Genomic DNA, 18,756 nt, shown 5'->3' on the forward strand with positions numbered 1-18,756 from the left:
GAATAAGATCATATCTTTATCCATCACCACACTCCATACATTATGCTAGATCAGGTGGACAGCAACAATAGTTTAATTAGCCCCAAATTAAATACGTACAATTAAATACAAATACGAATCTCTCACAAGTTGCTCTTATTTATATAGCACTTTGTGAACTGAAGATGTGTCCATTCTATTCCTGTGCATTTGGCTTAAAAAAATAATTCATGGGTTGCCTAAATGCAGGCTACAGCATCTGGGGCTCTATACCTTGAAATCGAGGCAACTAAGGGGAGACATGATCAAGGTGCATAAAATTATGCATGAAGGGGAGAAGGTGGACAGACATTTTTCTCCATTTCTCACAACACTAGAACCAAGGGTCACCCCATGAAACTGAAGGTTAGGAAGCTTAGGACCGACAAGAGGAAGTACTTTTTCACACAGCGCATAATTTATCTGTGGAATTCTTTGCCATGGGATGTGATGATGGCCACCAGCTTGGATGGCTTTAAAAGGGGCTTAGACAGATTCATGATGCACAGGTCTATCAGTGGCTACTACTATGTGGCTGTGGGCTATCTCCAGCCTCAGAGGCATGATGCCTCTCAATACTAGTTGCAGGGGAGCAACACCAGGAGAGAGGGCATGCACATACTTCTTGCCTGTGGGCTCCCCAGAGGCATCTGGTGGGCCACTGTGTGAAACAGGATGCTGGACTAGATGGGCCTTGTGCCTGATCCAGCAAGGCTGTTCTTACCTTTGCATTTCTCTGTGCTCACTCTTTTATGTTGGTAGTTTCAGCCCAAGCTTTCCATGCTATCAAGGTAATTTTAAATATTATTCCAGGAAAACCTAAAATTTGGCTACCACCACCAGAGTTTTGAATAACTTGCTCAAATATGGAATGTTGGACTGGTGAATAACTATTCAGCTCTGAGGGATTCAAGGTGGGCTTCTTTCACAAAAGCCATAGTCCTGCCTGCCTCAGAGTAATTAACAAAGTCCAGTATCCCAAAAGTCAGTGCCATTCTGTTAGATTTCATAAGCCAGGAAGAGCAGGGATCAAGCTCATTCACTCCAAGTCCTTATCTACATCCTCGATATGTACAAAGTTTAAAATATCCTTATGAACATGAAAGCAGCATATACACATCCAAGGTGGCCACTAGATCAGAACTGATAAAAGCAACAAGCCCTTGGTTGTCATAGGCAGCCATGAATTCTTGAGTTGCCCCAGACAAGTCCTGTCCATCAATTCCCCAATATAACAAGCCTAGGGGCGTTCATACTGAGATATCTTCTCCCAGCTCAGGCAGAAGGATGGCTGGTATATCAACAGAAACAAAGGCAGATGAATCTCAACAGATGATGTGACCACCTCCGCCAGGCTATCACACCTGGGCTGCTGCAGCACTAAGGAACCTCTGTATGGCCTATGGCTGTAATAAATTGATTCATTCATTCATTCACTAAGGAACCAGGCAGGTAGAACTAGAGGAGCTAACCAAGCCACCCTTGCCCACCCAGGTCTTGCCACCTCAGCATTCTCATCCAGAAGCAAATCCTGCATGGCAAGTGTCTTATCATTAACTGCTCTGGTACTTAGCAATACAGTTAGACTTGAAGCATTGTTGATATGACAGTCAGGAGATGCACAGCTGAGACTCAGCTCGTAGCTTCTCTGGCACGGCCAACCATGTTCTCATGTGCTGATGCAAACCAGGCCAACAGAACAGGGATACATAGAACAATAATGGCAACAGGTGATTGAGGATATTGGAACACATAAGGTAATGTGAGCCCACAGTGAACACCGAAAGCCCCACCTCCAGCCCCACAAATCTTGATTTTAATCATTTGCATAAGGTATTTCATTAACATAAGAACAGCCCTGCTGGATCAGGCCCAAGGATGCTCATCCAGCCCAGCATCCTGTTTCAAACAGTGGCTCACTGGAAGCCTACAGGCAGGAGTTGAGGGCATGCCCTCTCTCATGCTGTTACTCCCCTGCAACTGGTATTCAGAGGCATCCTGCCTCTGAGGTTGGAGGAGGCCTATAGCCCACCGACTAGTAGCCATTGATAGACCTCTCTTCCATGAAGTTACCCAAATCCCTCTTAAAGCCATCCAAACTAGTAGCCAACACATCTTGTGGCAGAGAATTCCACAAGCTGATTATGTGTTGTGTGAAAAAGTACTTCTGTGTGTTGCTCCTAATTTTCTTCACAACCAATTTCATGAGATAACCCCTGGTTCTAGTCTTATGTGAGAATTTCTCTCTATCCACTTTCTCTACACCATGCATGATTTTATAGACCTCTATCATGTCTCCCCAAAGTCATCTTTTTTTCTAAACTAAAAAGCCCCAGGTGTTGTAGTCTTGCCTCATAAGGAAGGTGCTCTAGGCCCCCGATCATCTTGGTTGCCCTCTTCTGCAGTTATAGATTAGAAACGTGCTGGATAAAACAACTGAAGTTAGACTACCATAAAAGTTACTCAACTGTGCAGAGGAATGTCTGCAGAATGGATGCAATGCTACTGATCGCTAGGACAGTCAACTACTGGAGGGCAGAAGGTTGGGCAGCTATATTCAAGTTGGTGGGTTTCCTGGGAAAATACATTTTTATTCAGAAGGAACATAGGTTGCTACAACAACCAACAGTATGAAGGCTGACACTTACTTAAGTGTTAAGTGGATATCATGGTTAGTTTTATGATGTATACCATCTTTGTATGTGCATATGCAGCCAAGCATGGAAAGGTATTTTTCACTACAAGGCATTCATGTTTAGCAGTTTCTTGACAGACTGCTTATAATCAGAAAGGTTCTGCTCTGTTTCTCCTTCATTTTTGAGTGCAATCACTGACTTTCTGTAGTCTTGAATTATCTCTGTAGCAAAAAGTTCCTCTCTGCTGGATTCTTCCATTTTTTCAGCTGCTCTCATTCGAAGCAGTGTGTCCAAAACATTCTTTTTAGAGGTACTGTTCTCCCAGATGTATTCCTCCATATCAGCCTCAGTCTTTTCTTCTTCCCATTGTTCTGTTTTCTGAAAGGAAGAACATATTTTAGGGGGGAAAAGATCAATGTTAATTATACAGCAAGATAAACATTATAACCATATTACTCCATATTACTTTCCAGCCACGTTGCCAAGAACCCCAGTGTTCCTTAGAAGCTTATCAGCAGTTCTTTAGCAATGTGGTCAGGAACAGGATACATGTCAACTTGGCCACTGCTACCAATCTTCCCCTCTGGCTGCACATTGTATAGTGTGTTGTAGGGTGCACAATCAACTCATGCAGTGACAGTGAGACCCAGAGTTGTTGGTCAAGCTCTGCATGAATTGAAGGTATGCCTCAAATTCCTCTGAAATGTACAGAGGTTCCATGGAAGAAACTTAGAAGCCTCAGTTGACAATTCAGTGTATTCCTTGAAGGTCAAAAGATTCCAAGTTACTGGTCTAGGGTAGTGATGTGCACGGACCGGTACGGAGGCCATTCTACAGGACTCCAGAGTGGTCCGAGCATGGGCGGTTCGCGGTTCAAGCGGCTTGGGGTGGGGTTCCTTTAAGGGCAGGGGGAGGGTTTACTTACCTCTCCCGCCACTTCCCCCCCGCCGGCATGCCTTTTTTTGTTAGCAATTAGGGCGGCAGGATACCTCCCTGCCAACCCTTCCCCCTCTCGGCTGCAAAAGGCTTTAGGAAGCCTTTTGTGTGTGCCACGTCTCCACGACATGCACGCTATGTCTCCGTGTCATGCGTACGTCATGGAGATGTGACACGCACATGCAGAAGGCTTCCTGAAGCCTTTTGCAGCCGAGAGGGGGAAGGGGCGGCAGGGAGGTATCCTGCTGCCCCAATTGCTAACACAAAAGGCGCACCAGTGGGGGGAAAGCGGCGGGAGAGGTAAGTACACCCTCCCCCTGCCCTTAAAGGAACCCCCACCCCAGTGCCTGAGCGCAGCTCCGCGGTTCTGTGCACATCTCTTGTCTAGGGCAGGGATTCTCAATGTTGGGTCCCCAGAAATTATTGGACTTCCCACAATTATTTTTATTTATTTATTTATTTTACTTACTTACTCTCATCCTATCTTATTTATTTATTATTTCTCTATATAAGCTGCCCTGAACCATTTTCGGAAGGGTAGTATAGAAATCGAATAAATAATAAATAAATCATCATCATTATCCCCAACCAAAGTGCCCCAGGCCACTGGGGCAGGGAATTACGGGAGTTGAAGTCCAATAACATCTGGAGACCCAACACTGAGAACCCCTGGTCTAGGGAATCAGTAAGTTACTGGTCTAGGTAGGGTATGCACACACGTGTGCACACACATGGTATGCTGAGCATTACATGAGTCTTCTAGTAAGAATGTTTTCCTAAAGAAAAACTGAGGAGAGAAAGTGGAGAATGCTCCTTCTCATGCTCCCTTCTGAACCTGATGCATGATGGGACTGGACGCATCCTTGGTGGAGAAATGAGACGGCACTCAAGGTATGCTGGTCCTAAGCTGCATTTAAAAAAAAAAATTAGAATTACTCAGTCTAGGAAACATATGCTTGTCTTCAAGCTAACAAGCTAGAAAAATGAATTAGCTCTACTATTTTCATTCCGGAGTACATGAACACACTAGAACCAAAACAGCCACAAAACCACAAAGTGTAATGTCAGCTTACAGCTCTACTGATTAGACAGACTCCTAATGATGTTCTAACAACAGATTTCTATCAAAAAAACTAGGCCTTTAGTTAATTACCACTAGTTAAAGCTTACAGTTCTACTTTCAAATAAAGTAGTTGCCAAGGAGCTATTATTCCCACTATACATAAATCAAACCCTTGAGCTGTGCTTATACATGTAACATCCATCTAGTTCTTTGTACACGAGTATGCTACTTCATCATCATCATCATCATCATCATTTCTATTTCTATACCGCCCTTTCAAAAATGGCTCAGGGTGGTTTATACAAAGAAATAAATAAATAAGATGGCTCCCTGTCCTCAAAGGGCTTACAGTCTAAAAAGAAACATAAAACAGACACCAGCAACAATCACTGGAGGTACTGTGCTGGGGGTGAATAGGGCCAGTTACTCTCCCCCTGCAAAATAAAGAGAATCACCATGTTAAAAGGTGCCTCTTTGCCAAGTTAGCAGGGGTTTATACTTTATAGGTAGGACACTGATCTAGCAACTGTTCAGGAGCATCTCCATTCTTCTGCACCCATCCACCTTTCATTCGGAGCACATAGCATATTTAGTAAACTCTGTGAACAAAAGATGTCCGTGTTTTGCCAATGGGTGGCAGTAAATCTAATTCTGACATACTGAAAAATTCAGCCCAAAGGGACTCATAATTCTGATAACAAAAAGACACAAAGGCAAAGAGAGATCTTTTTAAGTGGCAGTTCTTTTGCTAGTGGGAGATAGCAATTGTCCCTATTCATCCTGCTATATAGAAACAAACAACCGCTTAAAAGTCCCTCTTTGTCCAGTTAGTAGGGATAGAGCTTAAAAACCTGCACTTGCTACTAACTTGTTTCCAAGCTTAATTCAAAGCAGAGCCGATCTGAAACATCTCCTAGATGTTGACAACCTCTGAAGGTTCAATGGAGGAGCAGAGGTGCAGCATAATTTATTTATTTTTTAAGAGGAAGGAAGAAAGGACATCTGCTGACACCAGTAAGCCACCCCCACAAAACCTGAAGAGTTTCACACCTCCAAAAACCCACCACGCCATTTTCACTGTAAGAATGGGGCCTGTTGATATTTATTTTTATATTTCTAAACCATCCTTTGTCAATGATCACAGGGGTGATGCACAAAATTTAAATACCACGGAAATCCAGTTAAAAAACAACAAAACAATTCAACATAGCTGCCACAAACATATTAACAAACAAACAAAATGAGTGCAGAACGAGACTCTCACTGATGGATCAGTGAGTCTTTTTGGCCAAAAGCATGAAAAAATAGGGTGGTATTTGACTGCTTCCAGAATTCTGGGAGAGAGGGCATAAGAAATTAAGCTCCTCTGGGAGGGAGTTCCACAGCCTGAGAGTAGTCACAAAGAAGGCCCTGTCCTGCATTCACAACAGCTGAGCCTCAACAGGAATTGGCACAAGGAGAAAGGCCCTTCCAAGCAGACATTGTCAGTCAGGTGGATAGTCACAAAGGAAAAGGTAGTGCAAGTAACGGAGGCTCAAGCTACTGGCATATCCTCACTAGTTGCAATGTAGTGTCATTCCATGGGGCTTCTGAGAAAGAATGACAACTTCCAGTGGACTGAGGAATTTCTCTGGGCCCTCTGAAAAACTGCCCCCAATCTATTTTCAGTGGCTGAAAATTGGTTTCAGATCAGTGCTAATTCAGTTTTGATTTTGACCTTTAAAGTCCTCCATGGCCTGCTCCCATATAAATCTTCCTGTGTATTAACAGGAATATACTAAGGACATTGGTTTAAAAGGTACCCTGCCCTAATCTTGAGAATCTATGTGGATATTTACCTGAAACAGGGTCTGTTCTGCTGTGGCACCTAGACTTCGGACTTCCATCTCCAGTAATTTGAGATAGGCCCACATTATTAAATTTTCAATGCCAATTCAAAACGTCTGTATTCTCCCAAGCCTTTCTAGGTGAATAAGGGTTGAAATTCTGCATGTGCCAATGACACTTTTGGTTTTGGTTGTAAATTTGAATGGCTCATTCTTTTGCTGTGCTTGCATTGTGTCTTTTTATATCTGACTATTTTTATATTGCAAACTCTATTTGAGACCCCAACAGGGCCAAAAGTGGGCTCGGGTATTCTCTTTATGCATATCTATATATAGAGATATAATATAGATATATGCAACTGCTACAGTAACATCTGAACACTCTTTGCAGTTTTTATCTAGTAAGGATTATGGGTAAGGCTGAAGACTCTGTTTTTAAGAATCCATGCATTTGTTGCTATGCAGAATCTCATTCTTTTCTCACACGATTAACTGACCATGTGAGCAGTAGTACTCACATGCAGAAGTGGGTAAAGTTCAAATACAACCACAAATATGGGACATAGGATGGATCGAAAACACTAAAGGTAAGCTTGTGGCTGTAATACTAGAATCAACTGAGAAAAGCTCCACACAGATTTGGAACTCTTAATTTGAGGGCTGGCAAGGATGCGTGAACACAGCAAGGCTTAGACAAAAGTATAACCAGCATGCATTTGACAAAGGATTCAGACCTGCTCAACTCTAGCCAAGCAACATTTTTTTATATCTTAAAACGTATTGCTTTAGTTATTTCAATTATGACTATTTTTGAGCTGAGCACTAGGGGGCAGTATAGAATAAGGACAGTTTTATTTTTAAACTTCAAAACCAATGTCCTTAGTATGTTGCCTCTCAAATATATATTTGATCATCTAATGCACCAACCACACAGAAAACTAATTTATTTAGAACAGTATTTCCCAACCTTTTCTCCCCTGCCTAAGATTAAGGGGAGGGGGGAGAAAGGGGCACAGTGCCCCTCACACAAGAGACCACTCTTTTTTCTTTTTAAAGAAGCAAGGCAACTGCAAAAGTGGGAGCTGAAACTCATTGAGTTTGGAATTGACTCAACCCATAATGTACAGGGAAAGAGGCACCCCCTTCCCAAGCATAAAGGAGTGAGTCAGCTGAAAGACAAGAGTTTAAACTCTTGGTTTTTGTAGGATACCAACTCCTTTATGTATTGGGAAGAGGGTGCCTCCTTCCCAGTACATTATTTGGAGAGGCAGCGTGACATAGAGGCATAGGAAGCTGCCTTATACCTAGTCAGACCACTGGTCCATTTAGCTCAGTATTGTCTACACTGACGGCCTTGGCTTCTTTAAATTTTCAGGCAGGAGTCTCTCCCAGCACTACCTGGAGATACCAGGGAGTCAACTTGGGACCTTCTGCATACAAAGCAGATAGGAACATAGGAAGCTGCCATATACTGAGTCAGACCATAGGTCCATCTAACTCAGTATTGTCTACAAAGACTGGCAGCGGCTTCACCAAGGTTGCAGGAAGGAGTCTCTCTCAGCCCTATCTTGGAGGGAACGTGGAACCTAGATGCTCTTCCCAGAGTGGCTCCATCCCCTAAGGGGAATATCTTACAGTGCTCACACTTCTAGTCTCCCTTTCATTTGCAGCCAGGGCAGACTCTGCTTAGCTAAGGGGACAAGTCATGCTTGCTACCACAAGACAATGCTCTCTAGAGCATCTGGGTAGATGCTCTACCCAGGTTCAATCCCTAGCATTTAAGGAGGTTGAAAATGTTGCTAGTCCAGTGAGGAAACCTAGCCCCATAGGGACTAGAAACATCCAAACCACTTCAGTGGTCACTTCCAAGTAGAAGGTATTTTCCCAAGGCCTGCAGCAGGTTGCTTCTGCAGCAAGTAACACCAAGGGGTAAAGGTAAAGTGCTGTTGAGTCGGTGTCTGGCATGTTGAGGTGCATCCTGGTGGCCACTGTTGAGGACGATTTAGATATTAGCTGCTTTCAATCTTATCTGTTCAGGTTTGTCTTAATTATTAAATATAGCCGTTGGTTAATTGCATTGCTCTGTACATTGAAATATTGTAGTGAAAATAGTTAACTTCTTGGAAATTGGTTAACTAAAATTGGAAATGAAAATACATTTTGATGGAATTTGTGTAATACATTTGTTTCTGAATTGTTGATATTGATATTCATTACACAGTATTACTTTATTATGCATTTGTCTTGAAATGTTCCATACTGTGGATGGTAACACAGTATGGTGCCCTTATTACTATTGTTGCCTTGCCATTCTTAGATGTAAACTGCTTTGAGTACGATCTGCATGAAAATAAAGTGCCAATGACTTTGCTAATAAACATGCACATCATCATTGCCTTGCCAGTCCTACATGACCACAGAATAGCTCCCCTGCCCTGGAAGTGTGGTACTGCCTTATCTGGCCCCATTAACCCAAGATGTTAGTGTACAAAGAGGGCAGGGGCTTTTCTTCACCTGGGTAAATAGTATCAGATGCCCTTCCTCTACTCTAAATTACTGGATAAGAGATTCAGCCCCCACTTCAGATCTTGTACCCCTGCCAGGAACTCACTAGGTGGCCTTACACAAGCTGCTCTCTGCCTCGGTCTCCTACTGGCAATATGGGGAGAACAGAGGCCTGCCTTACGGGATAGCTGTAAATATTATTGACATAAGAGCAGCCCTGCTGGATCAGGCCCAAGGCCTATCTAGTCCAGCCTCCTGTTTACTTGTATTTATTACATTTTTAGACTGTCCCATCCAAAGGCTCTGGGCGGTACACAAGAGGTTTAAAAAACAAAAACAAACACCACTTAAAACACACTGCTTAAAAAATTATAAGTTTTAAAACCAAATAAAATACTTTTAAACAATTTAAAAACCATAGAGGGTTTTCACACAATGGCATACCAGATGCCTCTGAGAAGCCACAGGCAAGAGGTGAAGGCATGCCCTCTCTCCTGCTGTTGCTCCCTGGCAACTGGTATTGAGAGGCATCTTGCCTCTGAAGCTGGAGGTGGCCTATAGCCACCATGATGTATGTGAAGGCTTTATGCCATTTCAGACAACAGGTGGGGGCTGACATGCCTGAATGCACTTCTGTACAAAGCCATTCACCACAGCATAGAAGGCCAGGATGGAGAGAAGAGGTCCAGTTAAGACTTTTCTCTGACAAGCTAATTTTTAAAGTGCATGGAGGATTGTTCCATCATGTGAAGTTTCATCTCTAGCCTCAAGTGGCATAGCCAGGGCACAATTTACAATCTTCGCAAGAACAAGGCCTGAGTGAAGACCAGACTAGATGAGACAGCAGAAAATCTGCCATTAGTTCCCCTAACAGTCCCCCCCACCAACAATCTGAAAAGTAGCTGGTGGATGGGTGAGTGAATGAGAGAAAGAAAGAAAAAACCAGGTGATGGTCATAGTGGTGTGAGAAGGGGTGGATTTAACTTTTTCCTGCCATTTCCCCCACTTTTTGCATCACAGGGGAAACTCACACAGGTACATGTATGTTAACTTACATGCTTTACTCCACAGGATAAATAGTTTCATTTGTGATATAAAACAGGAAAACAGGGCAAGAGGAAAGAGCTGTCCAGCTACCATCCTCCAGTGCCACGGCGACCCTATTTGCATGGCTCTTCAGTTGCTACTTTTAAGCTTTAAAAGCAACCTGCAGAAGAACTAATCACCGATCTTCCACGGTCTCATCTAGTTTGACCCTGACTTATCCCAGGCCCACACAATGGGCTTCATGGTTGAAGAAGGGTTTGGATCCAAATCTCTCTGCTCCTATCCAGCACTACCTACTAGAACAATTGGCTTTCTGACCTTTAAGCCTACTCCGTGGCTGAGCTGAGAATCTTGGCATCATTACCAAGGGTCATTTCCCCACTTCCTGTTTAACTTCACAGGTATTAAGAACATATATTTGTTTAGAATTGCCAAAAATGTATCAAACTAGCTTTCATCTGAAGGACTACCCTGATCATGGGGAGAGAGAAAAATCCAATGTGTCACAGCAAGTCATAAATCTTTCATTGAAATCAAAGACAATTACAACTGATGAGGCCATTAAGTATTTATGTGGAAGTTGAAAGGTAATAAAAGGGCATGCGACTTGTGTGTATTCAATACACACCAAGCACTCACACAAGCAATATCATATGGCTAAGGCTTCCATCACTGAGTAACGCTAGAGCCAAGGACAGATGTGCTTATCTGGAACTACTAAGTCCAAGAATTGAGTCTCCATTGTACTGAGAATCAGTGTCTGAATTGTTACAAATAATTAGATGCCCATACTGACAATGTGGACATTTCTCCTTTTACCTAATTTTATAAGTTAATGTTTTAAAACACTTGTGTAGGGGTATTCTAGGCACACACAAAACATAATTACAGAAAACTCAGATGTACACACAAGACCACAATTATGTAGCCCAACAGCACCAACATATCAGAGGTCTTAGTTTTGCTGGTGTAAGGCATACATTTAAACTGCAAGAATCTCAAGGCCAGTGTAATTCTTTGGTATGCCTACATTAACCACGTTTAACCTTGAGCATTGTACACTTAAAAGGAAGATAAGGGAAGCATTATATTTGTATAAACTATGATCAGAGGTTAATGGCAAAGAAGAAATGAGGGAAATCTTAAAGTACATAGGCTATTAAAGGGTGCAAATAACATTTTTGTGTCATACCCTCCCTCTTCCAGGTTTTCTCTCTCTCAGTGTCAGTGATAACCAGGTATAGCTGTGAGTCATCAACCTTCTCCTCCTCTCCCCTCCCCGTTTGTTACCCAAATGTTTAATTAGATTGGGGGAAGTCTTGGATATAAGTGTGGATTTCAAACAGTGGGATATAGAACACTGAAGCTGAGATATACATTGAAACATCTGTTCTTTGTTGCAATTCCCTCTTTTTATGTTTTAATATACGCAATAAAAAAGGTCTGGAGAGAAGTATTGTAGCAGATCCATCATGCGCACTAAATAAATATTAAATATAATACAAAGTCCTAATAAGGCTACCTCTGCCTTTTGACAGTTACATTATTTAAATGGTCAGCAATGCAGATCTGTACTAATTACTGCACTTTTCTAAAAATAGGTTTGAGTAATGATAGAGCACTGAGTACATAACACTCATGGTCCATACAATATATGGACAAAAAAGCTTTCCCCTAATTTCCCCATACTATCAGCTCATTACAGTTCCATCTGGGAACAGTAGTTTTGACTCTAATACAAGCCTGTCAGTAGCAGACAGTCCAGCTATTCAATGGATTCCCCCTCTTACTGCAAATAAGCAAAAGCAATATTTAAACAAACAAATGTTATACAGTTTAGTCAGGTTTTGCTGTCACAATTGTCATGCTTTGCATTCTTACCCACGATTCATGGAACAAAACTGTCAGAAGGTATGCTCCATAGTCATAGTTTTGTCTCCTCAAAGGGCACCTAAAAGGCAAGAAAAGCTTAGTTTATGCACTAATATTTAGCAGTTTAAAAATCTGTTATTTTGAAGACAATTCAGACTATAGATTCAATAAATTGGAGCTCAATCGATTAAACTGCATTTTAGTGTATTTAATAAATAGGCTTCTTCCCCCCCACCTTATTGTTTTTCAACAAAATAACAGAAATAGAAAAGAGACATGGAAGAAAATAGATAAAAGAAAGGTAAAAGTAATTTTACAATTAGCAGTTCTTAGACATCTCAAAATTACATACATCAATTGGGAAGTCCAACAGCCCTCGATTCTCCACCTTCCAAAAAACACCCACAAATGCAAATCCACCCTTGCCAAGAATTATTATTATTGTTATTATTAATAATAATCATAAATAGGCTTCTAAGAGGTTTTTTTTATTCCAAGGCATGATCAGTGAAGTGGGGTGGAAATTTTTTCTGAAACAGTAAGTTTTCCAGTGCCAAATTTTTTTTCCATAGAAAAAATCCACTTATTAATTTTCTGGAACAAATAGATACAAATACATTCCATGCAAACTGGATGTAATTAATTATGCCCCCCACAGCTCCATCCCCCAGGTTATTATTCTAAGGAGGTGAGAGTGGGTGACACATACACACAAGCACACCCTTACTGATTTGTAAATGTGGAGAAGAAAATCAAAATACACAGAATAATCCAAACTAAAAATCAAGTTATGAATTCACCTCCTTGTCTGTACAAATCAACTCAACAATAAATCAAAAATTCTTATTTCATCTCAGATCGTGTTTAGTTTTGGTTTTAATTCCAGCACACGGAATAGCATATCACAGAATTATAGATTTGGGTGGGGTCTTGTAGGCCAACTAGTCCAACCCACTCCTCAGTGCAGAATCCAGAGAGAGCATCCCCAATAGTGAGGCAAACACAAACACACACTCATTGAACTGCTTAATGCTGAAAAATGTCTCCTAATATTCAACCAAAACAATCCTCTTGTAAATTAAGCCTATTAGAAGTAACGCTGACCTCTGGGAGGACAGAGAATAAATCTTTGTCCTCTCACATCTTCACCCTCTTCCTCAGGTATTTGAAGACTGCTATCATGTCCCCCCTTAGTCTTCTCTTCCATAGGCTAAACATACCCAGTTTCTTCAACCTTTCCCCGGAGGGCTTGTTTTCCAGACCCCTAACCATTTTCATCTTCTCCTCACAAACCCATTCAATTTTGTCTACATCCTTCTCATAATGTGGCATCCAGGACTGGACAAAGGACTCCAGAAAAGTTCTGATTGGTGCAGAGTAAAGTGGAAATATTGCTTCTCAAGATTTCAAATCTATGTATCTATTATTGCAGCCTAAGCATCACACAGCTTATTCATGATGGGAATGCTGAGATCTGTCACATATATTATTGCCAACTCACATATCCCACACCCTATACTACTACTACAAATATTTATATACCGCACTTCAACCAAAGTTCTCAAAGCAGTTTACATAGAAAAATAAATAATACATAAATAAGATGGTCCCCTGTCCTCAAAAGGCTCACAATCTAAAAATAAACATGAGGCAGATACCAGCAACAACCACTGGAAGGATGCTGTGCTGGAGCTGTTGCTCTCCCCCTGCTAAATACAAGAGAACCTCTGAACTTGTATATGCACGTGAGGGGGTTGCCCAACTGCATGCTTTTTTGTGTTTGCTGAATTTCATTTTGTTAGTTTTAGCCCAGTTCTTCATTCTACCACAGAACATAATGTTGGAGCTGGGACCCTGGAGGTCTGCTAGTTGAACCCCCTTATTTCGAGAGTCTGCTGCAGCATCACTGGCCACTGTCTTGCTCTCAAAATCAAGGTATATTTTGAATTTTATTTTTGTCTTTTGAGAGGATTTCCTCTATTCTTACATCCAAGTCATTGACAAAAATGTTGAAGAGTACTGGGCAAAGGAGAGAATCCTGCAGCATCCTATTTGACACCTCCCTTCAGTTTGAGATAAAGACATTGATGAGTGCTCCGAGTACAATTTTCCATCCAGTAGTGAATCCACTCAATGGTATATCTAACCTGCATGTGACCTTTGCTAACCAAAATATCACAGGGAATGCTTCCACTGGTGCCATAAGCCAGTCCTTTTTTAATGCCTCGTCTCTTTCCTTTTTCTCTCCCCATGTCAGAAACTCAGATAAATGGGGTCACCGTGATCCCATTCTTCCTAATGGGCTGTCCCTCCCACAAGCCAGCCCACTCATGTGCCCCCGTTCTTGTCTCCTCAGTCCTCTCCCTACTCCCCTTTCCCTCACAATCTCAGGGAGGCCTTCTGGCTGTCCCTAAGAACACCATCTGGACTCACAAGTGCTTGCCCAGATGGCTGTCCTTCTATCCTCCCTTTTCAGCTCCACACACACACACACACACACACCCAACTGGGCATGCTGTCTTTGACTGGCAGCCAAGACTCTGCCTCTGCTTGGCTGCTTTGTGGCACATCAGTGGCCAGCGGCACTGCATCGGCAGGCTCATCTCATTCCTCACCCCTAACCTTAGCTTTTCCTGTGGCAGCAGGCCTGTGACAGCAAGCTTTTGCCAAAATCCAGACATATTACATCCACATTTCCACAATTACTAAGCCAGGGCTGAACAACTTTGGCCCTCCTGCAGATAGGAACATAGGAAGCTGCCATATACCGAGTTATAGCATAGGTCTATCTAGCTCAGTATTGTCTTCACAGACTGGCAGCCGCTTCTCCAAGGTTGCAGGCAGGAATCTCTCTCAGTCCTATCTTGGAGATGCCAGGGAGGGAACTTGGAGCCTAGATGCTGTTCCCAGAGCGGCTCCATCCCCTGAAGGGAATATCTTACAGTGCTCACACTTCTAGTCTCCCTTTCATCTGCAACCAGGGCAGGCCCTGCTTAGCTAAGGGGACAAGTCATGCTTGCTACCACAAGACCAGCTCTCCTCTCCTTCTGGACTATACCTCCCATCAAAGGGCCACTGGGGCTGGGGATTATGGGAGTTGTTGTCCAAAAACAGTTGAAGGGCCTAAGTTATACATCCCTACACTAAGCTAATAAGCTACTGAAAAAAAGTGATGTGTCTTAAAGGATTTATTCTTTGCAAAACCACACTGGCTTCTCCATTATATTGCTACCAAGATACTGCAATCGTTTTAATGTATTTGAATTTTGTACAAGATCAGTGGGAAAATGAGGACTAACTAGAACAGGCTCAATCAAGGCCTTTGCTATGTCAGAATCCAATAATTCTTCTAAGCAAGTCAATTTTTTTGCAATTCTGCTCAGTTTTTGTTTTCAAATCCTAGAAGTTTCTGAGTAGTACAGAAATGGAAGTTAGCGGCTAAGATCTTGACTGCCTTACATAGGGCCCACATTAGACAATTTTCTCATGTTACGATACCTGTCTGTTGTAATGGTAAGGGTATCTGTGCCCTTGCAGAACCTATCTCCTGCAAGTTTAATGAGCTTCTTCTTTGCATGGTCATCTAAGTTGAGGCTTGAAAGCTTAACCTGGAAAGGGGAAAAACAAAAAGGAAAGAAACATCAATAGGCAAGATTTGCATCTGATGATAAATCAGACTTACAGCAAGTGTGATAGCTCAGAATAGAAATTAAGCTACTTTCTTTTAAACCTGGCCAAAGAGTTATGGCATTAGAGCATATAAAGGATAGAGCTGCTGGTAGAATCATACAATGGGATCTCAAAGAAATAGAGACTTTCCCAGGCATAGTAATTAGGATGACTGAGGTTTCTAGACCCTACTACATATTTAATTATAGTAAATGGAGGGCAGATGGGTGAAGGAGAGCAGTTCAGCACAAGGGGACAGGGGTTGTAATATAGAAAACACGGGAGAAAGAAAAAAGGGTTGAGCATATATTCCATAATGCATTACGAAGAAAGATAAATCTTGCAATGCCTAGCAACACAGTGGAGGGGCTAAGGGGAAAGAGGATGTGACCTTGACAAATGTCTAGAGTTGAGACGGGAGGAGCAGAAAGAAGGAAAGGAGTGGCAGAAGGCCGGGCATGGAGCAGCAGTGGATTGTGGAAGTTCCCCAATGTCCAAGAGTCTAAAAGGGCCCCATGTTCTCCTGATCTAAGGTTACCTTGTAAGTAATGTTTATCACGCCCCTCTATAAGGCTGTAAAAGTAGAAATTCTCAAGTTTTTGATGCTCATACTTTCAGTTGTCAATTAGGAGTTTTAAAATAATTTTGGATGTCATATTAGAGGATCCTCAATGGGAGATCTCTCAATTCCAGAGAAAATCTCTTGCTGAGGTGTTATTTCCCAACAAAACAAATTTTATAGGGGGGGAGGGGGAATCTTCCAAATAGGTTAGAAAACATTCACTGATCAAATATTAAAGGCATTAAAATTATTATTATTAGCTTTTTGATATATAAGTAGACATTTGAGCTTAGGTTAAAATTCTTCCTCAGCCATGAATCTCCTCCTATGAAGTAGAGGTCAAAATTGTCAAGTTCAAAATTGCCACACTCGCCCAGGAGGTGAGGCCTGTCACCAGGCAAAGTCATTTGCCATAGACTGTACTTAAAGGAAAGGTCAAGAAATTAAAAATATATCATAGAATCTTTTTTACTAATGTGCTTGCAAAAGGGAAGTCAAAGAACTGTTTTGACATTTGTAGGATTTCAACTTCAAACATTATTCATTTTACTGAATCATTACCATACATAGTAAATTTGAATCATAGTAAATCTGAATCTGAGAAAGATCTGCTCTCTTGAGCATGATGTAGTTTAAAGATTGATCTGATTAAGTGTTAAAAATGTGTTGAGAACAACAGTTTAAATATGAGCATTATGTTCAGAATTTGTTCTAAAGATATATAAAAACATTATTTAAACCTTTTCCCCAGCATATTCCAGTGTAAAAAGTAATGCATTCAGCTAATTTAAGTGGCAGGATTGTATAGGAAAATTTGGCATCTGTAGGTAACTGGCAAGTATGACTATTTTGCACAAACAAATCCACAATCAAACTCCCCAATATATCAGATATGCTGCATTGCTTAGTAAGTTTCTCTCTCTCTCTTTTCTTTTAAAAGTGAGAAATAAATTGCCTTTTAGTGGAGCAGAGAGGTCTTTTGAAGCATCAACCTTTCTACAAAGCCTTCATGACCTGTTAAGTCCAACACATCCAGTAGCCTACCAAGTGCTTCGGGGCTAGGCCAGGGCAGGCAGAACATATATAAAAAGTTGATCAGATTCCCAGTGATCTGCTATACATTGCTAATAGGCTGCATTTAGCTTAGTAGGCCACAAGGTTTGTGGGCCTAATGTAGTTGCAAGTTTGGACAGACAACTATGGCAACCCATATTGATGTGTTTTAGAAAACCAAAGTAGCTCCATTTTACTTAGAATACCTCACTCTAACTTAAAGTAACCCCAGCCCAGCTCAGGGACATCACAGCCTCACATGATCAACGTCATTATCTCTCTCCACTAAATTGTATCTATGAAACTTGGTTCTCACAAGATTCTCATTGTTCTTTTGCTGACAGTTAAGAAAACAGGATGTAACCAAATAAGGAGTGATCACCAGATGAACAATGAATCATTCGCATGCGTACTAGATACTTAGTCCACTATTTTGTTGCTACGTATACTATGTCTAGGGTATCAGCATCATTCAGATTGTTTGTATAAATGTAAGATGCACCTATAACCAATTTGTAATCAGTTTGAGAGCGTAAAGCCCTCTGATTACCTGTTGCAACTGCAGTGCAATAAATTGCCTCAAAAGAGATTCCCACTGTGTCTGTTTGATTGGCTAAAAAGCGGACCCAGGGACGAACCGAATTCACATCAATATGATGGATACTTGGATCCACACACAGAGGTCTCTTGATTCAGGCTCACCTAGACTCTAGTTGTTTCAAAAGCTGAATAATGAACTAGGAGATACAGCTATGAGCTAAAGTCATCTACTTATCTAAGGGGTAAAAGGAATTTACTTTACAGTCTCCAAGACTGCTCTTCGGTAGATTCTGGATATCCATACGATGCTGCCTTATACCAAATCACACTAGTTCATCTGGGTTTTGTCTACACAGTGACAGTGCTCTCTGGGGTTTCAGACAGAGATCTTTCCCAGCCCTACCTAGAAACTGAATTTGGAACCTTCTGCATAAGAACAATATGTTATGAGGAGGCTAACAAATAAAAATTATTAATTATTATTTTATTATTATTAAAACATTGGTGCTTTACACAAAGTTATATCTGTGTAAATCTATTAATGTTATTAATAAACACATATTAATGGTTTGGTCCTGGATACCTGAAGGACCGCCTGTTCCCAAGGGTTTTTGCCCACCCAACAAGGTTGCCAGAGGGGCCTCTGATCCTCGCACCAATGTTGTGAGAGCTTAAATTGTCACACACATGGGACAAGGCCTTCTCTATTGTTGCCCCCAGCCTCTGGAATGCTCTCCCAGTGACTGCTCTTTGACATCTATGGCAGCCTTTAAAAAACAACTAAAGACCATTTTTGTTCAGGCTTTTACCCCATAGGGGCTGCCAGGTCTCTCAGCTTTTGTGTCTTGTTTATGGTTTGTTTTGTTTTTTTGTGTTTTTTACTATTTAACTGATTTCATGGTTTTAAAAATGTGATTTTTATGGAGTTTTATTGTATTTAAAAGTTTGAAAACACCTTGGGATGTCATATGAAAGGCAGTATAAAATTGAAAAAATAAATGTCTGGTAATATGTAGAGTGTTGTGTAAA

The 18,756-nt window shown here is 41.4% G+C and overlaps 1 protein-coding gene across 1 annotated transcript in view; it reads right to left on the reverse strand.

The window, feature by feature from the left end:
* Positions 1-55: 55 nt before the first annotated feature.
* MRPS35 (mitochondrial ribosomal protein S35) overlaps positions 56-18,756 on the reverse strand; it is a 43,778-nt gene continuing 25,077 nt past the window's right edge. Inside the window, exons 6-8 of the mRNA XM_053254464.1 lie at positions 15,402-15,511; positions 11,913-11,982; positions 56-3,032 (exon numbers count right to left, since the gene is read on the reverse strand). Coding sequence (XP_053110439.1) covers positions 2,757-3,032; positions 11,913-11,982; positions 15,402-15,511 — 456 coding nt within the window. The 3' untranslated portion in view covers positions 56-2,756. The remainder of the gene's footprint in view (positions 3,033-11,912; positions 11,983-15,401; positions 15,512-18,756) is intronic.

This window comes from Hemicordylus capensis, chromosome 5 (assembly GCF_027244095.1).
Source record: "Hemicordylus capensis ecotype Gifberg chromosome 5, rHemCap1.1.pri, whole genome shotgun sequence".
NCBI classification, from domain to species: Eukaryota; Metazoa; Chordata; class Lepidosauria; order Squamata; family Cordylidae; genus Hemicordylus; species Hemicordylus capensis.